Consider the following 24,014-nt stretch of genomic DNA (forward strand, 5'->3'; position numbering starts at 1 on the left):
GATAGCTCTCTCATTGCAAGCGAAGCGTTTGATTGACCCAAAGTTCCATGATGTTTACAAGCAAAATTATAAGCACATAATTAACTATTTGAGCCACTCTTTATGAAAAGACAACCATTCTGCCTTTACAACATTACTGTTTCGCTGCTGTGTAAAGCATGCTTCTGCCTGTTAACCTACAAAAAAAAGCAGAAGTCAGCACTTATAGCAGCCCTGCACTGAGCACAATACTGAAATTCTGCAGGAAGAAGGGAAAACACCAAGTAAATGCATTCAGTTTCTTAAGACAGATTTTTAAAATAGTATTTTATTTTTTTGAGTCAGTGGTATATTTAAAAACAATCTACCATAAGAGTATAAAGATTGCAGATAGTAAAAAACAGAAGTGTGATGACAATAAAAAACGCTACAGTATAGTTAGTTTCCTTCCTCCCTCCCAACGCCCCTCCCCATCACTGTCCAATATTTTTCAGAGGCCAATAATTGGAAAAAAATTAGCTTTTTTTTTTTTTTTTTTTTTTTACACTTTCAGCAATTAAGAAATTAAAAATATGTAAGGCATTTCTTGTAGGTACATTAATTCATTATCACATGAAAAGCAGGCAGCATAAAAATTAAACATTCTAAAAACCATCGTATATACACATTCTGTACAGAATGATGGCACAAAGTGATTCCACCCAGTTCACCCTAAACCACATGAAATATTACACATTCAAATGAAAAAGAAAGCTTTTCTCATCCTTGTACTGAGGTCTAGAATGACCACAAATCCACCTGTGTGCTTTGTTTCTTTTCCTATATGCTCGTGCCCACCCATGGCTAAGAGGCTGTCCTGGTTTACCAGCTGATGATGCAAAGAACAGCCAACTGAATGAAAATGTAAACGACTGGTTTTAAAAAGGCCATCAGCTCTCAGCTTATTCATGACACGGCAGAAATGAAGACGTATGACACAAATAAGCTGTGTCTGATTGCAGGGCCTGGAGATAACTGTTATTCGGGGAAATCCTACTGCAGCTTCTCATTATCACAAAGCCTAATCCAACGTGCATTAAATTCACTGTGAATATTGCCATTGATTCCTATATACACTGAGATTAAGTACAAAATACTCAGTTCGTTTAAAACTCCACAGCTACCTAAATGCCTTAGTTACAAAATATTCAGCTCCTACCTTAATCTCCACAGCTACCTGTGTGCCTGAAGTTATGCGGAATAAGAACGAGGGAGGTTGAGGGAGAGGGTGCTGTCAGTTGCTGAATGCCTCCCGGGCTCAAGTAGAAATGCAGATTCCTTTCAAGTTATGGGAGGAAATATCCCCAGAAAGGGGGTTAATGTAGTGGTGCTTCCAAAACACTGCCAGAAGCAGATTCTTACCGAGTTAGAGTCATTGCACTAAACGTTAGATACTGCGTGCCTGAACGAGGTAAACATTATATACTTTAAAATACTTAGGGAAGTGAATTGTTACAGCTTTATCTTTGGAAAAGAAGGCTTCTTTCTTCACTGGACAATCCCCGAGTCAACAGATGTTTGCTTCCGAGTTGTCTTTGGAGGTGGAGGTGGGGGGGTCTTGCTGGGCAGCGGAGGAGGCAGGTGCTGGAAGAAACCGATTTTGAACAGACCATGTTATCAACCAGTGGATTTCGGAGACATGCCTTGGTTCATATAAAACTGAGCTGTAAAACTGTTCATATGTTAACATACGTAAAATCCATAACCCTGTGATTTGTGAAAACTTCTCAGAACTTGCTGCTATGAATACTGAATGTGTTTGGCCATTAGCTTAAAATCTACCTTGTACTTTTGACAGTGAAAAATCTCTCGAGGGTTCATGATTAATTAGCTCGGTATTTCAGGAAAAATCTCTCGAAAGCATTGCACAAGTTTATAAATCCCCACTTAATATCATGATAGAATATTGATTCCTTGGTCTGTGTTGATTGTCCTCGACCCCTATGCACCACAGAGCTTTAAAGTTATGGCGAACAAACAGCTTAATGATTTCTCCATTATTTTTGTATTTTGCACACTTAGAACCCAAATCATTCTTTAAAACATCTCACTTGAACTGATAAGGAATTTGCAGTTTGCTATTATAGCATCATATTTTAAATGTTCAAAATAGAAAACCAGACTGTTGAGTATTTAAAATCACTTCATACATTATACAACAGAACAGGAACACCCTCAGTACGACTCGTCAGCTAACCAAATAATAAAAGAAATCTTGATGGAAACTGAGACTGTTTTCATAAAGTTCTGTTATATACATGACAAGAAAAAATCTGTTTCAGAAGCAGCTTGAGAACATTGCAATTTGTTCACAGACTTTCACACACCTATTTCAACTTCATTTAATGGGCAAAATAGTTGGCGATATCCAACTCACTGTAAGAAACTGGAATACCAGCAATGGATAAAACATATCAAAGTGCATAAGAAACAGACTTGTTTATAGGATCATAGAATGGCTGGGGTTGGAAGGGACCTCAAGGATCATCAAGCTCCAACCCCTGCTGCAGGCAGGGTCATCAACCTCCATATCTAATATTAGACCCAGGGCCCCATCCAACCTGGCCTTGAACACCTCCAGGGATGGACGGGGCATCCACAGCCTCTCTGGGCAGCTGTTCCAGCACCTCACCACTCTCATAGCAAAGAACTTCCTCCTGATATCCAACCTCAATCTTCCCTCCTTCAACTTAAAACCATTTCCCCTTGCCCTGCCATTATCTACCCTTATAAAGAGTTGCCTCAATTCCTCCAGAAGATACCCACAGCTGCTATCCCAAAAGCAGACTGGTTCTGGGTGATATCAGGACATCTCTCTTTTCTCTGTAGTGAGGCAGAATAAATACAGAGAGTCTCACAATGCCCCTGCCATGCACTGACTGTGAGTCGTCACAAAAGTGCAAGAGTGGATGGAAAGGAGTATCTTCAATTTAAAAGAACGCACTCTTCGAAGTCATCTTATAAGAAGCATGAAGTTACAAATCTAGAGCCACTGCCAGATAGGCATAGGTTAAATAGAAAGAGAAGCTTGCATACTGGCAGCCAAGACGACTGCACTTTTGTAGGAATATTTTTTTCTATCCTAATTGAAAGGAAGTGTTTTCCAGTATTTTCTTGCAGGCAAACAGGGATCACAAACTGCTGCAGGGCAATTGTGCCCAAACTCTTTCCTTCCACATCGCCACCACCCAAAAGAGCAGCATGGAGCACATCAGGGTGCAGGCACACAACACAACAGTGTGCAGACCACACTCCATTTCTGGGACCTCTACAGTGGTGGCACAGTCAACATAACAAGGTGCACACTCTCACCTTCATCCCTGGATAGAAAATGCTTGCTTATCAGCATGGAGAGCAATCCGGTTCCATCTGCTACAGGATCATGACCAAGAGCAAGGAGCTCTCTGCATGTCACCTGCTACCTGGAGCGTTGCATTTGCTGTCCCAAAGGATAAAAACATCCAAAGAGACTGCTTGCTTTGGGCTTTGCCTCCCTGCCGATCAAGGGAAACTTTCCACTCATCAACAAAGACAGGAATTAATCTATTTGGCCACGAAGACTTTTGTATTCACAGCCCAGTTGAAGTTTACACTCTCTCTTTTGAAGAAACAACCAGATTATTAAAAGCAGAGTTGAGCCTCCAAAGGGCACTGTGCAGTGCAGGAAAGCCCTGCTGAGTGAGGGTTTTGACGAGCAGATTCGAAGACATGCACAAGTTACTTCTGCCTTGCAGTGAGGAGTGGGCACAGAGCTCCCTGAGATAGAAAAGCAAGTAAACAGACTAACGTGAAGATCAAACCAAATAAGAGCATTATTTCAATTATTTCAGTAAAAGAAATACTGAATTATTTTTTTTTTCTTTTCCTTGAAGGCATAATTCTGCTGCTGGTTTCACCATGGTGAGACCACAAAATATTTCCTCTACCTGGCCAAATATTCTTCTTACTCTGGTACGTTAAGTTAACTTCTGAATTCCAGCTGAGACACCCTTTATGAGTCTGACTGCTTATGCTATTTAACCTCACACATGTAACTGAGATCTGTGCATCTCAAAGGCCTTAAAGAAGTGCTCTGTTGGAACCTTGTATCCAGGCACTGGTTGTGGGCAAGCTGCATGACAATACTGATGGTCTGCGAAACATCAGCATGCAACATGCAAGAGCTCCCTGCAGAGAAGACAGTAATTTCAGAACCAAATAAACCAGATGCCCCTCTAAAATATATTACAAAACATAAAAATATCCTCAGCCCTCTTTTTTACTTCCTTATTTATCACCAGAAAGAACTAACTTTGTTGATAGCATCATTTGTGAAAATCCATTTTGAATTTAACTAAGAGTATATTGGCAATAATTCTCAATTCAATTAGATCACAGGCATTTCTCAAACAAATGAGTTCTTCTTATTGATCACAGAACAATCAAATTATCCCTGAAAACTTGCTTCTGAAGAATATATACAAAGCAAATACAATGAGAGTAAGCTAAATATATATGCTATAAATAACAAGCACAAAGTCTACAAAAGCTCAGATTCTGCAAGCAAATTAGGCAGAAAGAAATAACAGAGATAGGTAGATAATTATTATAATTGAATTTACAATTTCCATTAGAAAGTAGGATAAATTTAGCACATGTTCATTTATATTATAAGCTACCAAGGAATATATTAAGTAGGACATGTAATGCTCATCAGGGCAACGTTTTGAGAAATTAACACAACAAAACTTGCCAGGGTGGAATTGGTGCACTCCAAGTGCCAATAGATGCTTTCTTTTACCCACTGCAGCCATAAATATCAGCACATTTTCCCTCTACCATGAATGCAGAACTCAGAAAGCCATTATTTGCCTCGTGAAGTACATTGTGCCACATTCCCACCTAGAAACCTTGAGATACAAAATGAAAGTTTCCCTTGATTTCACATTTAATTAAGAACTGCTGTGCAGAGTTCACATTCATACTTCAGTTGTTAATTGTGAACCCTCCCCTTCCCAAAACATGCCTTTACTTTCTGACAGAGACTGCTAGCTCACGTTCAAACCTATTTCGGTCAGACTCCTTAGCTCACGTGTACCTCAGGGGAAACAGAAACCTTATGTAAAAGGCACATCTGCAACACAGAAACAAGCTGTTCCCAATGCTGAATCGCTCCCATTTGCTTGCTTTTTCTTCCAGTTACAGGAAAGATTGGGCTTAAAAACATTTGTCTCCGTTCTCCGACAGAAACTGAGAGCATTACACTACATGTCCTGAATGCCGTAAGAATCAATTAGGAAGATGAAAATATGCATATATATATTATACTGTGAAAAAGCAAAGATATATGAATGTGTCTTTTTCTTTCTTTTTAATCAGAAAATATTGTTATAAAACCAATAAAGAAGATTTGAGTCCCACTGACAGTCCTTGCAGTGCTGTCAGAGAAGTTGCCTCCTGCCTAACACTTTTGCTTTGACATCAAATGGCCATCACTACTGATGAGCTATGAAAAGCAACCGAAGACACTTTTACTTCGAAGGAATAAAAGACCTAATCGGGCCATAAGCACAAACAAGATGTAAATAGGCAACAGGGGGCTGTGCAAACACTTTCAAATACTGATTTCCAAACAGTTCCTTCAAGCTGACATCGCTGCATACAGCATGGAGCTGAGCCACCTGACAGCAGCAACGTGCTTATTTAACATCTGCAATGGGAAGTAACACAGTGCAAGCTCTTGCAGGAATGACACTCCCATTCTAAAAGAAAGAGTAATAATGTGCTAGCTGAGAGAGAATCAACATTAACTCCGCTAATTTAAACTGAATTATAGACAGTTTAAGTTAATTGCCTGTTTGACTCTGAGAGCAAACTTCTGTAGAAAATACCACAGGTAACAACGTAAAATGGCTGTTGACACTCTGCTGTCATATTTCATCTTTTGCTGTTTCATTTGACCTTGAATCACTGCCGTAACCCACCTGTGATGGAGAAAGCAATTCACAGAATCATAGAATGGCTTGGTTTGAAAAAGACCACAGTGCTCACCTGGTTTCAGCCCCCTGCTGTGTGCAGGGTTGCCAACCACCAGACCAGGCTGCCCAGAGCCACATCCAGCCTGGCCTTGAAAGCATCCAAGAGTCCCTCTGCAGACGGAGGCCCTGGCACCTGCTGAGCATCCCTTCCTTGGTGCACATCACTCACAGCAGGCTACATGGAACTGAAGCAGCCATGTGGGCTCCTCATGCTGCTTTGTTTGGCAGGACCCTGCCAGGACCCCCCCTGCTGGGGACATGGGGCTCTGTGCCCCTGGTGTTAAAGCACAGGGAACACAATCCATACTCTGTGAAACTACGACTGTGTGTGTGGGGTCTGTTGGTACTGCAGACCATGCCAGGTGATTTTGAAAAGCATTGTTTATTCATTCTGGTCCTTACACAGAAAGACCTCAAGAGTTATGAGCAATACTCCCAGAATTAGGTTCAGGATCCAGACTGAAACAATATATCTTAGTGAAGGCCTGGGCCCTGGGAGAGCTGTAAAGCAATGCACTGCCTATTGGCCAGCGTAAAACTGCAGCTTGATCCCAGGTAATGCTGATGGCAGAGACGTGGCCACCGCTGAACCAAAATCAAGGGTGCTGCTTAGGGACACATCACAGGCTCCGTGCCTCCAGGCAGACAGCAGAACAACACATTTTTCATTCAAAATTCCGTAACAAGCAGTGGCACTGCATTGATTTTGAGACTTATTACAAAGTGACTCCTGCCTTGGCAAGAGCTTAACCCATCACACTCCAACCTATCCCACAGGAGGATGGGCACGAAATGGTCCTCATCTCCAGCAGCCAAAAGTAACCATCAGATGGCAAGTCAAAACTGACTTTTTCTTCTTTTGTGAGTGCCTAAGATTATCTTGTAAGAAAAATAACTTTTGGGTATCCTTGGGTATAGTCTGATATACTTCTATGCATCATCTTCTATCCACCACAATCTGACAGCGACAGAACAAGTGAGAATGGCCTTAAACTAAAAGAGGAGAGACTTCAGTTAAATGTTAGGGATAAACTCTTCACTCAGAAGGCAGTGAGGCCCTGGAACAGGCTGCCTAGAGTAGTGTGGGTGCCCCATCCCTACAGGAGCTCAAGGCCAGGCTGGATGGATGGGCAGCCTGATGTAGCTGTTGGGACTCACTCCGTGAGTCCGTGATTCATTCTATGACTCTGTGATAACAGAATGAGAGAATGGCTTGGGTTGGAAGGGACCTTAACAATCACCCAGTTTCAACCCCTGCAATGGGTCTTACACTAGAGCAAGTCACCCAAAGCTCCATCCAGACTGACCTTCAGCTCTGAGGAGGATAGAGAATCCCGTGCTTCCATAGACAGCCCATCCCAGTGCCTTACCACCCTCACAGTAAAGAATTTATTCCTAAGATCAATTCTAAATCTCAATCATGGAAAGGCTTTGGTCCCAGTGTCTGTTACTTTCACTCTTTCCAACTTCTCCAAAGGAGAATGCTAGCAGCTGCCCTCCCACTGCGCTGGGTCCAATTCCTGGCCCACCTTTAACCAGCATTGGGATTCCCAGGTGAGACTCGAGTTGCCCTGCAGTCTGCACCAGCCCCTGCTGCCCTGAGCAATCAAGCAAGAGGGAAGCATTTAGGAAAGAAAAAGGGGACCTCTCAGAAACCTGACGGCAACCTCCTGAGATTCACATCAATGAAGAAATGGTTACAAACGGTGAAGCAGCTGCTTCCGAACTGCCTGATGCCCTCACAGTTTCAGCTGGTTTTCCAGCCTCAGCCTTTGGTCCACACTGTGCTTAGTGCTGTCACTGTCAGCCCCACTCAGCCTGTTTGGGTTCCCTCTGCACGCACCATTGCGACCCTCCTCACCACATCCTCCATCTACTGCTGGGCTGATGGAGGTCGTCCTGTCAAACCACCAGCTGATGCTCAGTATGTGTTACAGCTGCTATTACAAATGGAAGAGCTGCTCTGTCTATTTTCTTTGAGTTTCCCTTTTTGCTGTGAATACTAAGTAGGCAGTTGATTTATATGCAAGGGTATGGATGAACCCATAAAGAATGAGAAGTGCCTAGAGGAATCCCTTGATGTAATAATAATCCTTGCAGGAGTTGCAGGCTTCTTTTTTATGTTCCCATGTATTATTAAGAACATTTTTAGCAGAACAAATCATACAGTGCAAGAAAATGTATATAAGGGTATCATAGTTAACAATGAATAAGAGGACAATCTGATAATTATAATTAGATGATTACTGGGATAAAAGACTTAAATAGACTAAGCTAAGAGTAGCCCCCAAATAATCTAAGATTACAATCTCAGGCATTAAGTGACACTCTTGCCTGAAGTTTCAAGTATTGATGCATTTATCAATGCACGTTTCAGTTCACTAAGGTGCTTTTTTTTTTGTTTCTCCTAATGGACTGCAAGGCATCTATGGCAAACCATGTAATAATTTCTTATGCAAAGAAAGAAATCCAATTCAAATGCTGCTGATATAATGTTATCTACCACTTTTTTTTTGGTTTGTTTTTTACTAATTTTTCTTCACTGATAAAAATGAGTCTAGTTTTAAAGATCATCAGTTCACTGGGCAGAGAATCATAACGTTATGGAGAATGCAGTTATTTGAAACACAAGGCATTGAGAACTGCCCAGTGGGATTTAATCACAGCAGCTATAAGAATTTACTCCTCTGGTCTTTCAAGTCCAGCACTGCTTGTTTTCTTCATGTCCTTTACAGTTTCCGCCCTATAAGCTTGATGAAATAAACGTGCAGAGTAAAACAGAGCTAGAAACTTCGTCTAAAATTAATTCTAGCACTATTACCTGTGCCTTTGTGACAAATGTGCTTTAGATTCATTTTCCAGACTTCGAAACTCTGTGTGAGCAGCACAACAGAACGGCATCTGCCAACAGTACTGCAAATATCTACCATTTCTTCACTGCACAAAAACCCTCCAAATAGCCTTGCAAGAAAAGGAAAAGAACCCAGCCACTGGGATTTTATTTCCCACACGTATTTTATCATCTCACTGTATCATCTTTCCAATTGAGAACTGAACTTAAGTTTACAACCCTGAGCTACTTCCATGACCTGAAACCTACCAGTATATCCCACAAAACATATATGTCTCAAAATGTGTACTCCAAAACTCATAAAGGAAGAAGTTTAACCAATCTGAAAGCTTATCTGAATTTCTTAAGTTTCTTCATGAAGATTGATTCCTCAGACAAAAATCCTGTACATTCCATAATTTTCCACTTAGAGGTCTGTACCCAGGTTAAGCAATAGCTGGACCCTGATAGAGAAGCCAGTGAAATGGGCAAGAGGGAGAGCTTGGCATTATGCAAGAGAAGACAGAAATAGAGGGATAACACTGCTTACATTCCTGATGTCACTTCTATGCTTGTTTTTTCCCCATTTAGCCTGAAAATACTAAATTCCTGCTAGTACACAGAGTTTTAAACATGGGAAAAGCCAGACTTGTGTACTGTGATGCACTGTGACACTTTCTGTTACACAGAAAAGAGACTGGATTATTTCTAAAAGCTTCCAGGACGCAGGAAAACTACGTTGAAAAAGCATATTTTGTTCAGAAAGGTGGGAACCACATTCATGATGAAGAACGTTTCTGAGCTCTTTCCTCAAAGGGAGAGTGCATGTTTGCCTCTAGGAAACAAGTGGCAATTGAATGCTGACAAAACACAACTCCAAAAGGGAAAGACGTCAGGTACATATTTTATTTCCATCTCTGAGACAGGATTGAAAGGCTATAAAAACTAATGTGCTGCTGAGACTAGATCCTGTCAGTTTAAGCTCCCTTACCAACATATCTAAGGACATTTTGCTGAATCTTCTCTAGCAGAATGCACCCAACCTTGCTTCAAATCAGCCCCAATGAGCAACACTGCTCCTTCCTACTCCAGCTGTTTGCAGCTGCAGAAACCTTTGGCTCTGCTGACGTCTATTCACGGAGTTACACTTTGTGAGCTGTAACAAGTAACAAAGCAAAGAGAATGGCAGAAAATCATTGTCTCTGTGACTCACCCTTTGATGAGCAGGGGGGGATGTTGTTGGACTGATCAAGTCTTGACTTTCCATGAGATTCCCATAGTCAGCCATGCTTCCTTTGAGAGGCAGAGGAGGAGGGATGTCGGCCAGGTCAGCACCAGACATGCCGTTCAGCTCCAGATCTGCAAAAATCACCATTTGGTTAACTTCTCAATAACTGTGCAGACTCCAAAGATCCCAACTATGCCTATTCTTATAGCACTGATAAAAGGAAAATGATGTTTTGGATGCCCTGTCCCTGGAGACTCTCAAGGCAAGGCTGAATCAGGCCCTGGGCAGTCTGATTTAGCTCTGGTGTCCCTGTTCATTGCAGGGAGTTGGACTAGGTGGCCTTTCAAGGTCTCTTCCAGCTCTATGGACTCCTGGATGGAGCCTTGGGCATCCTGGTCCAGTATTAAGTGTGGAGGTTGGTGGCCCTGCATGTGGCAGGGAGGTTGGAGATTCATGATCCTTGAGGTCCCTTCCAACCCTGGCCATTCTGTGATTCTGTGATAATGCTGCACAGGCAACATCTTCCTCTGCTCTTTGTTGCCTCTACAATTATCTTCAGTTCGTGAAATGAGGGATTTCAAATGTGAAAAGAACAAGTGAACCAAGTGCCCTATGAGGGGGATGTATGCAGTGTGGAGTCAGGTTGGGCTAATTTTTAGGGTACACTCAAAATACTTAAACAATTCCCTCTTTTTAACAAAAAATGACAACACATTTCCATTCAGATGTCACACCAAAATATACATAACTTGGCAAATATAACTTTCTCAGCTGTAAGCTCTGCACTTACACATTTTATTTGAATTAACAACAGAAGTTTGGTAAGCGCAGTGAAAGAATAATTGAGCTAAGCTTTATTTACTTTCCAACAGTAAAATAAAAGCTTCTTGTTAACAAAATGCACAAATGAAAGCCTGTAATTAACTACATCTCTCTCAAAAAAATTCGAACTCTAGGTAACTATAATAAATGAGCAGTCATTAGTTGCTGAGTAAATAAACGCACGCAAGAAAAGGCACAGAACATTTATTAGTACTGTTTGCTGGGTAGAAAATTCCCTTTTCTTAGCAGATAAATCCTAGCAGGTATGTGCTGCTGTAAAGGGGAACAGCCTGAGGGATGATAAAGTTTATTGAAGCCTGAGTGATACATATGTTCCTGTGTAGAAATCCACCCACGGTGTATTCCAGGGTAATTCAGTCATTTGAACGCAGGCAAAACCCACTGCGAGCTCAGAGAGATAAGAAACTTTATTTATTTTTTGGTCAATTAGGGCGAGCGTTTTCATTTGAGGGATGAAGAAAATATTATTCTTATTTTACTGAAATGATTTGTAAAACCACTGGAGGACGGTGGTATTCAGATATTTTTATCGCAAGATTTCTATCGATACCTTGTAAGAAGTGCCCTTTTATTATTCTCTAACACGGCTTCTCACCAAGACAATTTAACAGTAAGGCTGTATTGATTTGTCACTGAAAACTGTAATTTTTACCCTTCCTTTCACTCAGACTTTCACTACGTCAGGAACAAGAATATTTTCCATCCTGGGACTTCAAACTTTCAGAGGTTTCTCCTACATCAGGCTGAACAGTGGCGTTCATCCTACATTTCTCATCTCTTTTTCCACTGCCTCTGTTTCTCATCCTTCTTTTCCTACACAGCTGATTTCTCCACTCCTCAGCCATTCCAGTATTAATAATACTTCCTTTTATACACATCCACCAGACTCTACTTTGACTAGCTCACATCACTAGAACAGAACTGCATGACAACACAGCCTATTTCTATCGACATGTTGATGCTGCCAATGAACTTTCCTAATCACTTTGCATGCACTTCCCAGCCACGCTGTGTGTCAGATCACAGACTTTTAAGGACATACACCTCACAGAAAAAAAGGCTCCTCGACTGTGCTATGTCTCATCTACAGTCCCACATGTATGTACATATGTATACACGTACTTCTTCTTTGTGCTTTTTTTCCCCCATGCCTTTTAGGATAGCACTGGGAGATGTTTCAAAAATGGCATTTTCTTTAGAGTTGTAACTTTACCAGAACCTCAGATTCTGGTTCACAGAGGGAATCTTTCCTTGGGCATGTACTGTAAACAAGTCATGTTTCTAGTCTCCCTGGGAGAAGACTTGAACATCACCATAACCACATGCTGCTACTCACAGACATACATCAGAAATCCACTCCTTCCATTCTGTTAGTAGCCAGATTTAACTGCTCTAAATACTTCGTCTTGAAATCTCACACGATGCTACGGTGTCTGCTAACTTCATCTCTAGCAATGCATGAAGACTAATGGGTGCTACCAAGAGGATGTAAAACTAATTTTATTAGGTGCCCAATCAACCCTTTCCTTCACAGGGCGAAATACTCTTCCAGATCTTATCCATTTGGAAGACCCACGGAAAGACAAGTGAGCAATGCTTTCATAAGCTGCAGAGGAAATAACACTTTTTACTTGGGTAGGTAGTGATAAGACACGGGGAGATGGTTTTAAGCTCAAGGAGAGTTTAGATTGGATATCAAGGGGAAATTCTTTACTATGAGAGTGGTGAGGTGCTGGAACAGCTGTCCAGAGAGGCTGTGTATGTCCCATCTCTGGAGGTGTTCAAGGCCAGGTTGGATGGGGCCCTGGGCAAACCAGTCTAGTGCCAGATCTAGAGTTGGTGGCCCAGCCTGTGGCAGTGGACATGGAACTTGATGACACTTGGTGTCCCTTCCAACCCAAGCCATTCTATGATTCTATGATCCTATGAAAATAATAATAGCATTAGGAGCTAACTTCTCACACAATTTAATGAAATCCAGCAGTCACCTAGCCTACTGCAGAAAAAAAGCACTGAACGCAAACATCACTAATTTTCACTGTTAAGCTTTAAGAGGTCTATTTGCTCAAAACCTGTTATTCTCCTTCTGCAACTTCTTACCCATCCTTTCTGTTTTGCTCTCGTCATTCAAGGCGTTTCATCAGACTGCTACGGTCTGAATATTTATTCTTTACTGGACAATTGCCCCTGAGAATCTCTTTGAGCTGGCAGGAGATCAGCTGCATGACTTCTTTTCATCTTAACCTAATGACCAAATTTTACACTCCATTCTCCTAAACTGCCTGCTAACAAGCAAGCAATATTACTTAGCAACCCATTAACTGCTTTTAGCCAATTTGTGCACCCAAGTAACTTTTTTATCCTGGGAATTCCACAGAATTTCATTGCTGTAACTCCTCAGGCAGCTATGGACAAGTCTCATGTACTTAGCAGTAACTAAAGCAGTAACTTATTTTATGTAATGCATCTAAAACTCAAGTAAATAGATGCAAACATTCTCAAACGCACACAAAAGTTTCAGATACTGTTTTAAGAAAAGAGATTAAGTTGGCTTTAATAAATTATATATAAAAAGAAATGATCTCATCCCAAGAATTTTTTTTTTTTTTTGCAGGAATGTATGTACTTTAATTGTCTGCATTTTCAGTTTTTAGTTTGCCAATAGTTTTATAGTTTTCAGCTATCAACAATAGAAAGAAAGGAGAACTATGCAAACAGCTACTTGGGGTGTTTGGCTAAGCAAAGGTTGCATGGATTTCCATTTGCTTACTCCTCTTTCACAATATCTTTGTAACCAACAGTTTCAAATCGTTTAGAGGGCAGTTCTGTTGCTATAGGTGTGTGGAACACATTCCTTGCTCACAGGATATCCATCCGCAATTGGCAACAAGAACTTTCCAAAACATTTGTTATTTAAGAGAAAAGGATTTAAGTGTCAGAAAAGCAAGTAAGACAAAATAATCTTCATCGAGTAAGAATCTTTTTCTTCTTTTCATCTATTCTCCTCTTTGCTAACATTTAGCCTGTTGCACTGGGATTTGGGTACGCATACCAAAAAGATAATTCATTTTTCACAGGCCAGCAAAAGAAAACTCTGAGACTCAGTTTTTGGAGAACAACACTATGAAAGAAATATGTGTTACATTACACTCAGATTTGCCACAGGGTTTCCTGAGTGTGGAGGCTAACGTATGATCTTTTACAGAAAACCTAAGTGATAGATGTCAATGTCAAACAAAACCCAAACCAAACATTAGAAAAGACCTTTATTTCTTTTGGCTTCCACTCACTCAATAGTAAATAAATGCTCCATAAAGATACAATTATATCAGAAGGCTATTTTTCTGATTTTAATGCTATAAAATATCAAAAATCCAATATAGAATTGAGTTCAACACTGATTTCTGACAATTACTAAATACACAAGTGATTTTTAATCATTATTTGAAAGTAAAAAGAAACATTATCGGTGCAATCATTTTTCTTTCATAAAATGCTTAAATAACTTTTGTTGGCAGCAAATGCAAGGAACAAGAGGGTAAGAGCTAAGCTGTCCTTGCTCCTGCCTGCTACGTTCCATGGTGATGGCAAAAAGAGTAACTGGAAGAACTCAGCCCCAGGTGCGATGCTCAATGTGATGCTCAGGAAACGCAATTCCCTAAGGGCAGTTACTGTGCAAGAAAATACTCCAGGAAAATAAAATTTAATGAAAGACTTACTGGACTGTATGCTGAAAGACAGTTTTGTCCGTGGAGTTATGGGAGGTGGTGTCACTTGGGAGCTGCAAGGCGAAGGGGAGACGGAGAAACGCCTTTCGCTTGACATGACGTTGAGGACCTGGCTTTTTGGTCTCTGTGGTCTCAGTGGGCTGATCTGCAGAGGGACAAAAAATGAAAACCCCAGTAGTTTCACTGCAGCACAGCACACATACAGGCATGCACTTGCCAGTAACACCAGAGCTCATCAGCGTTAGGCAGAAAGGAACACATAGCGTTACTGAACAGCAGGCTGTGATAGCTGCATTCGGCCACTGCTTCCTGCACAGTAACACAGCAATGGAAACATGCAATATTTCTGATTTAATGCAGTATTTTAGAGCTCCAAATGCTCTTCCCATCTCCCCAGGTATCACAATGAGGCTCAATGCATGCCCCTTCCTGGAGCCTGGTATATCTTTCTGAAGTAAAGATCCAACTCTCAGTATACTTGCTTGACATGTTACAGGTAAGTAAGCCTACATACTGACACACATGATCATTCACAATCTGTTCTTTCTCCTCACATGGCTCTACTTTCCATTAAAACCTCTCTCCCTAACAGTTTGCACGCACAGATTCTCCTGAAGAAAACATCATCCATCCAGAAGCAGACTTTTTACTGTGCAGGTTTGTGGTTATATTTAATTCCCTGGAATATCCCTATTATTTCATTTCACAAACCATTTACATTTTCCCATCAGAAGCCCTAACACGATACTTGTAGCCATACCTCGTATTTTTATTACAGTGATTTCTTTTAATCCTGAGTTCTACTCTTTCCTACCCATCCACTGGCCCAGTATTTTCAGTAATCACAGTGAGGAAAGGAACACTTTTCAGGAGACCACAGAAAATGAAGCAGAAGCTTGAAGTTAAGGTGGCAAGCATGGCCAACCAAGTATGGTGCAGCATTAAGGCAAAATGGAAACTGCAGGCAGAAACTCATTCTTTTTAAATGATTTTGTCATTCCGCCCATGACAACAGTGAAGGAGAAGAACACTGCAGTACTTCTTTCTGTTTTCAGAAAACAAACCCTAGAAGGGCTATCACAAAAGGCTGTCACTAGAACCCTTCTGAGAGAAGTGAGCAGAAACATGCAACTTTTATCATGAAGACCTCAGATTGACCTTTCAGAAGTTTCCTGATACTAAAATTCAACTCCCAAAGAATCCAAAGGTTTCTTTCAAGATCTTTTCAAGCGTATTTTTAGCAGAATGAATAAGCATGGTAATTGCTTTCTCAGAAGTATAAAATTATAGAAAAGCAACTAAGAAAAATGTTCTAGCTACTCAGGAAACCTGCAATACAAGCATCAAGAAAAATAAAATAAAATACAGCAAAACACAAAATCAAGTTTATGTCTATGGTGAGGTGCTGCAACAGCTGCCCAGAGAGGCTGTGATGCCCCGTCCATCCCTGGAGGTGTTCAAGGCCAGGTTGGATGGGGCCCTGGGCAGCCTGGGCTGCTGTGAAATGTGGAGGTTGGTGGCCCTGCGTGTGGTGAGAGGTTGGAGCTTCATGATCCTTCCAACCCAAGCCATTCTGTGATTCTATGATACTTCTCTAAAATAAATTTTAACATGTATGTGACTGACCTGCTTGGCTCTCCAAGGTTCACGGTTATAGGATAGGAACTCATTGGAGACAACTAATCCATAATGAACCCATTTCTATTTCTTTCTTTTCTTTTTTTTTTCCTTCAGTCTAACAAAAGCAAGATCAATGGTGAGCAATGTTAGATGTCACTAAATCAATAAAGGTATAGGCCATTATTCTGATTACAAACATAAGCTTTCAAGTGGTCTGTTAAATACCTGACTTCAGTGTTATATTTGCTATCAGCCCGCAGAATCAAAGAACTAACAAAGAGAATTTATGTTAAAGAAGTTCATGTGATACTTAAAAGAAGATATAAATCTCTAGAAAACTATAAAGACAGTACTGATGATCTTCACATACCAAAGGCGTTTAATTTATCTTCTGATAAGATCAGAGTACTACAAGATCTCTGTAATTAGGGCTTGGGTTTTGATCAGTCAAAAAATTCATTCCAAGTACAGAGAATTTGAAAAAAAGTATTTAAGCCACATGACTAGACAAAACGGCTCCAAATGCTCCTTTTTTAAGTACGAGCTCGACGAGGTAGTTCTGCACAGTTGTATAATCTTCTTATGCTCTTCCTTGAAGATTCATTTAACTGCAAAAAAAATAGTTCCTACATAAGAAGGTCCACCGTAGTGATAGGAATACTCATGGCATCAGGCAGCTCCATGCTGAAGAGAGCAGCTGATTGTTTTGACGAATTCCACATCCAAATCCACGACAGGTTCTCATTTATTCTGCTTCAGCTGTGTCAATACTGAGTGCAGTTTTCCAGGTGGATATGCATCCTTCAGCATCACCCCGAGCTATCTTACATCACCCATCACTTGATGATGGCAATGTTGGGTGACACGTGGGAAGAGCCCTGCTGAACTCAGCACACGGGGTGACTGCTGAGCCTCCTCCTCTGCTGCAGGAGAAATAAGGGTTTTGTGTGAGTTGGTGCTGAGAAATCCAGCTGGCTGGAATTCTTCTCCCCAAGTGCAAGGGAACTTGCACAAAGCACAGCTCATTGAAGTACAACAATGGAAAATTTGAGGTCTTACACATAAAAGGTAATGATTTCCCCTCTATATTATTAATAGGGGACATCTCTCTCCTGAGTGCAATTTTAACAGCAGACAAATTTTATCTTTAAGCTACTGAACATTACCTTTCAAAAATTCCTGAAGACAGCAATGGGAATTGTCCAATCACTGTAACCTAATCTCAAAAGAGAGTTTCTTCTGTCTCCCACTCTAGAGAAAATGAGCCTCATTGACACCCATGAAAATTTGATGTGGTCATTTTGGAACCCTTCTCATCTGCAGATACTTAAAGAGTAATATGAACTCTGGTTCACATTCGTGGTCTGTGGATTTCAAGAAACTCAAAGTAACTGTGAGTAACTAATTATGGCATCTAATTTCCCTTCATCTTTATAACCAGGGGAAAACTGCATACAGTCATGCACTGAAAACTCTTGACTAGAGAAGGAGAGGAAAACTCATATTGGACTTTGCCCATTTTTTTCCCTCAGATGACAAACTGGAGCGTGCCTAGAAGGGCTACCATGCTTCCCTTCCTAGTTTTTAAGATCTTCTCTGCCTCCAACAGATACTGGTCCAGGAACACTGCATTCCTTTCCTTTCGTGATGCTGAAGTTTAGTGATTACAAAGGTCCTTGTAACATCTGCAACGTGGCCAATGAAGAGTTAAAATGAGTATGGATGCATACAGGAATATGAATTCTAAGAGGTAGGAGGGATGAGCTTCATTCACTGAAACTAGCAGTGAGTGGCAGTAGTTAGAAGATGTAAGAGGACAAGTGTCTGTGTGACGCAAGGAGTCTTGCACAGTGAGCCTTGTAAGACCCTTCCAACTCAGGATATTCTATGATCCTAAGTAAATGAATGTGCCCTTGGTGAACAGAGGCTGGTTACTTCCAGCCACCTTCTTGTCTTTCATGTGCTTGGAAATGGCTTCCAAGAGGGATGCTCTGTGGCAAGGGTCTGAGATTTTTTCAGAGATGACAGTGATCTTGCAGTGACATCAGCTGGCTTTTTCACCATCCTTGGATGCCTCCCATCTGGTCTCTTGGATCTGTGCACATCCAACTGAGCTGTTTCAAAATTAAACTTTCTTCTGTTGTGGCTTGAGATCTTCTCCCACAACCTCTGCATGTCTGTTCAGGGATCTGGGGGGAGCAAGTGCTCTGCTGCTGCAATCACAGAATGGCTTGGGTTGGAAAGGAACCTCAAGGATCATGAATCTCTAACCCCCCTGCCACAGGCAGGGCCAGCAACCTTGACATTTCACAGCAGCCCAGGCTGCCCACGGCCCCATCCAACCTGGCCTTGAACACCTCCAGGGATGGACGGGGCATCACAGCCTCTCTGGGCAGCTGCTCCAGCACCTCACCACTCTCATAGGAAAGAACTTCCTCCTGATATCCAACCTCATTCTTCCCTCCTTCAACTTAAAACCATTTCCCTTTGTCCTGCCATTGTCTACCCTTGTAAAGAGCTGACTACCTGCTAATGTCCAGGTTTAGTCAAAATATGCTTACATCCAATGTGCCTAGTATCTCCAGAGTAGAACTCATTGGTCAAAAAGACTTATGGAAACTGATGCAAAATTTACTTGCCCTCTGAAAACAATACTTATCTGGCTGGCAATGGTAGCAGCAATACCCATTTAAACAAAAGGACTGATGCAGAATTTACAGGAGTCAATGGGAAAATTGTTACTGACTTCAAGGAGGTTTGGGTGAAAAGCCTATGGGATTCCAAGGGTTTTTATGAAGTTCTGCTAAGCTAGCAGAGGGCCTGTGGCCATATCAAACAGAATCAGACTGTAATCTTCTACGATGTCAGGACATGTATCTGAGAGATGAGATCATCTCTGGATGAAAAAGAAAGAATAAACCCAGAAAATACAGGAGCTGACTGAGTTTATAAGCAACAGTGAGCTACAAAAACCAAGCAGACAGATTCAGAGGATCCAGTATTCATGGGCAGCGAGAAAGTGTTCCCAAAGTCCAGTGTAAATAACAGAGCCCCCAACGAAAGACTCTGAGGAATCAGAAGTTGGCTCTACAATCCATGTGCAAGTCTTTAAAAGAGAGTAACATTCATTTTTTGAGGGCAAGTTTTAAACTATTGGCCTCCAAAGAGGTGTCCAGGCAGAGATCCAGAGGTTACGGGTAGTTCATGAAACCTCTGCTCCAGCTTAGAGCAGACTTGCTTTCCATTTCAGAACTGAAACGTCTGAAGTTACCTGAGCCTTCAGGACAGTTTCAGTGAATCAAATATACGCCAAGAAGAGAGGGCTTAAAAGAGATATGTCCTGTAGTTAATATACTTTACACAGCTACCGGTGGAACTGCTTACGATTTTCTGCTCAAAACAGCCTTTCAAGAGCATGAAATTCCATGCACGAAATGACCTTGTAACATTTCCACCAAAAACCATCTTGCAGTGGTTGGCTGAAATATGAGAAAACCCATCACAATCTGCTGGGAAACATAAATTCAAAAGGCTGCTAAGATGGTAGCATTATTTTACTTCAGACACACCTCCTTTCCTTTAACCAAATGATCATATGTAGCTTTCGGGAAGATCTTCATAAAGGACACCATGATTTTTTTTTACTCTGTAAATAAACTCTGTATGCTTGATTCATTATCAAATACATTAACCACACAGCACACTCCATTAGAGTTATTTTTTGTTTAAACATTAAAAACTAAACTAAAACTAGATTGCAAATATCAGCATTTTAACTTAAAACCAGAAAGAACACTGCTCAGTATTGGGCAAAGCATTATGTGTTGAAGTTACCGTTTCTGAGAGGATCACTGCTTCAGACTGCTGCAGAGAAATATCAGTAGACTTAAATTCTTTATCAAATATTTCCTGATGCTTGCTGTTTCTTTTCTCCTTCTTCTTTTCTTTCTTGTCTTTATCTAGGTCATCCTTGTCCAATTTATCTTGAGATCTGGAATGCATCTTCTTTGGCAGGAGGGGCTCAAGCACAAACCTAAGGAAAATTGCATCTTAGATCAATAAAACGCTCTTTACAAAAAGCCTCATTTTAATTTTCATAGTCCCAGCAGTGTCACTTTGGTTAAAGATGGTTCCCTAATCCAGTAAACCTCAGCTGAGAGAAAAGGTGTGGGCAGAAGGTCAGAACAATCAGAACCGCCTGCGTTCACAACGGACCGCAGAGCTGCTCCAGGACCAGGAACACCAATTTCCCTGCTCTGTGGTGTATCTCCTATTTCACAGGGACACAAACTCCTGAGTTCCTCTGTATGAGGTTTATATGAAAATGAGCTTCTAATTCAGTACAGCCATGGTATGCAGGGTGGCACAGAGACCAGCACCGCGGAAGGAAGGGTGCAAAGACCACTCTCCCTACCCCAGCTCCTTGGGCAGTCTGCATGTTTACGAATAGCATCAAGGATTTATTTCACTTTTGTTTTTTTTTTAAAGCATTTAAATTTAAATTAAATATAAATTTTAAAAAAAATCAAAATTTTTAAAAGTACAGATTTATTTAAAAGCAGGCAAGTCCTCAAATTCCTCCTAGACATTTTGTTGTGGTTCTTAGAGATATTTTTATTCCCTGGAAGAAGGTTAACATTTGAGACACTGTTTTGCAGTGATGTAGTGAGAACATGCACAACACAAAAAGCTTTCTAATGCCCGTAACTCATCCAAATTACAGTCTGTTTTCATGGAAGAGCAAAAAGCATCACACCATTCACTGCACTGAAGTATGAAATATAGAGGCGTAATTACAGAAACAATAACCATTCCTGTCTGTAATAAAAGACTGTTAGGATATATATTGACAGAAGTACGCACAGATAGACTCACCTACAGCACACTGATGGGGATGAAATCATGCAATCACAGAATGGCCTGGGTTGAAAAGGAGCACAGTGCTCATCCAGCTCCAACCCCCTGCTGTGTGCAGGTCACCAACCAGCAGCCCAGGCTGCCCAGAGCCACATCCAGCCTGGCTTTGAATGCCTGCAGGGATGGGGCATCCACAGCCTCCTTGGGCAACCTGTGCCAGTGCCTCACCACCCTCTGACATTACAAAGAATCTCAATAGTGACTGTGCAGACAATCAGGAGGAGCCAGGTTACTTTCTAAGGAATGGCTGCTCCACACCTGCAGCCGTGTGCTCTAAGTGTGCAAACACACGCAAGGCTGACATGCACTACCACCATCTCTGCAAACTCTACAGTACCAGACTTCTTCTCTTCAGTGAAAAAGAAAATCCTCAGGGGCTTCATGAATTTTTCAAGTAAAACTTTTTTTTTTTTTAATAACTTTTATATTATAGTGAAAGAATATTTAAATCACACAGGAGCTCTTTTCAGCTAATTTTTTGCTCAGTAATTTAAAGGGAGCTTTCTTTTATCTCGACTTTTAAGGACTACTTTCAGTAAAATACAAAGAGACATTCTGCTCTTAACTAGCTAAAATATTCTTAGCAAAAGCGTTTTAAAATTCATATTAACTAAACAGTACTAAAAACATAACCCAGTTAAAGTTACACCAACGGATTTTAAGAGCACGCCACAAATTATCACATCAGAAAAAATCTTAAGAACAACAACCAAGGAAACTTTAAAACTTTTTAAAACTGAGTACTTACTAATTTATATCAGGAAAAACTTCCTTACAGAAAGGGTTGTTAAGCACTGGAATGGGCTCCCCAGGGAGGTGGTTGAGTCGCCATCCTTGGATGTGTTCAACAACTGTTTGGATGTGGTGCTCAGGGACGTGATTTAGTCTGTTAGTTAGGGTAGCACGGGTAGGCTGTGGTTGGACTCGATGATCTTTAAGGTCTTTTCCAGCCTGAGTGATTCTATAATTAATACTGGAGTAGCAGTTGGGGTGCCATGAAGACACACACGTGTGAAGGCCAACTGTGAAGTACTGGAGGCTTCACATTTCAGACAGCCTGCAGGGATGCTCTCTTCATCACCTTCACTACGGTGACACCTAGCAGCAAATTATCCTGCACTGTGTTGCACGGGGACAGTTTTGGTGGTGGTGTTGCTACAACTTTCAGTGCATGTTTTCCAGTTTCATTTGAAGGAAAAATGCTGAAAGCAGAACCTGTGGCAACAGCCTCCCGAACCACTACTCTTATAACCAAAATCATAGGAGCTGGAAAACTGCAAGCTTAGCTGTTAGGCAGAGTTTCCTTATCTCACAGCATCAAAGCACTCTAAAAAATACCTTCTGTCCCATTTTATGGAGAGAGAAAAGGAAGGGGAACAACTTACTCAGGGCTGCAAAGCACGTCAGTGGCAAAGCCTGGATGTGAGTGCAGGCATCCCAGCACAGTGCAGTTATTTTAGCCACCTGAACTGTGCACCCAGGCTGTTCCTGCAGTGCTGGATTGCAGTGACAGCCACCCACTTGTGCCCCTGCCTTGAGGGCAGCTTGCAGGTTTACAAGAAGAATTGCCACTCTTCACACAGTGATTAATTGCTTCCCTTCTAGGCATTACTATTATTAGTACTATTAATTATTTGTACGCAGTGTATCAGTGACAAAAATGGGCCAGCATGCCATGCTCGTACTGGAAGTACATGAGACCTTTCAAAACACTCAGGTGGGGTGGGACTCCCCTTTGCCCAGCTGGTGCTGTGAGTGCCTGCAACCGTGCTTCAGCAGTCCCACTTTGAGCAGCGGTTAAACCAAAGGTCTCTCTTTAAAGTAGGAGGTTTATTTATACGTAGAGTTGGGAGTTGTAAAACAGACACTGTGTCAACGTCTGCTTTGAGCTCTTATTGTTAAAAGGCTCTGAAATCTGGGCCAGCTGGGAGATGGTATAAAATACAAGTTGGGTGGGTGATACGGGTAAGGCACTGTCAGCTCCATTTTTAATTGCTTTTCTTAGCTCTATCTCCAGTCTATGAAGAATGTATCTTGAAGACTGGGCCAACAGAAAGTAAGAAAGGCCACATGATTATAAATCCAATCAACTTTGGACTGGGACACCACATAACTCCTTCCAAGTGAGGAGTGACAAAGTACCCACAGCATTCTTACTGTCATCTGCATTTTAGAGCTCTTCCATTGTATTACTTACATCTGATGATTTTTCTTCTCCTGCTCAACTGATCAAGCAAATGAGCACTTCTTCATGTCTTCTAAGTGATGATCTTTGTTAGCTATGTTCTCTCTGCATGTATTACAGCTGCACAGCCCAGGGGCTCAGAGCAGGAGCTGAGCTGCACTGTGATCCATATGAGTTTTGCTCTTATGCACGTATTGAGTGGACTCACTAGATCCTCAAAATCTCCTAACCGACACCTACTTAAGCTGGCATGGAGAAGCAAAAATTACAAAAGCAGCTTTCAGTGGAGAAAGAGAGATACAGGTAATGATTTTGAAGTGAAAAGGAGAAAGAGGCAGGAAGGGAAAGAATTGAAGATGAAGAACAGAAGAGGAAAAAATCATTTCCTTCTGAAATAAGAAAATAACATGCCCAGTAACATGGGATGGCAGGCATGCTGAAATTCCAGCAAGGCAACTTCCATAGCTGAATTAGTGAAAGTGCATTACTGGCTCTGCTGTCCTACGCTTATATAAACATGATTCACTGTGCATGTGTTACAGAGGGTAATGTAATGAGATCCAAACCTCGCCCTGTTTGCAGTTCATTCCCAATGTGTGCATAAACTGCTTGTAATCAAGGTAAGTAT

The 24,014-nt window shown here is 41.3% G+C and overlaps 1 protein-coding gene across 2 annotated transcripts in view; it reads right to left on the reverse strand.

The window, feature by feature from the left end:
• Nucleotides 1-854: 854 nt before the first annotated feature.
• DOCK1 (dedicator of cytokinesis 1) overlaps nucleotides 855-24,014 on the reverse strand; it is a 273,286-nt gene continuing 250,126 nt past the window's right edge. For both annotated transcript variants that reach the window (XM_052677007.1, XM_052677006.1), the window contains exons 49-52: nucleotides 20,119-20,317; nucleotides 14,656-14,809; nucleotides 10,079-10,224; nucleotides 855-1,602 (exon numbers count right to left, since the gene is read on the reverse strand). In XM_052677007.1, the coding sequence (XP_052532967.1) occupies nucleotides 1,507-1,602; nucleotides 10,079-10,224; nucleotides 14,656-14,809; nucleotides 20,119-20,317 (595 nt within the window). In that variant the 3' untranslated portion in view covers nucleotides 855-1,506. The remainder of the gene's footprint in view (nucleotides 1,603-10,078; nucleotides 10,225-14,655; nucleotides 14,810-20,118; nucleotides 20,318-24,014) is intronic.

This window comes from Tympanuchus pallidicinctus, unplaced genomic scaffold (genome assembly GCF_026119805.1).
Source record: "Tympanuchus pallidicinctus isolate F22 unplaced genomic scaffold, pur_lepc_1.0 scaffold16, whole genome shotgun sequence".
Classification (NCBI taxonomy): domain Eukaryota; kingdom Metazoa; phylum Chordata; class Aves; order Galliformes; family Phasianidae; genus Tympanuchus; species Tympanuchus pallidicinctus.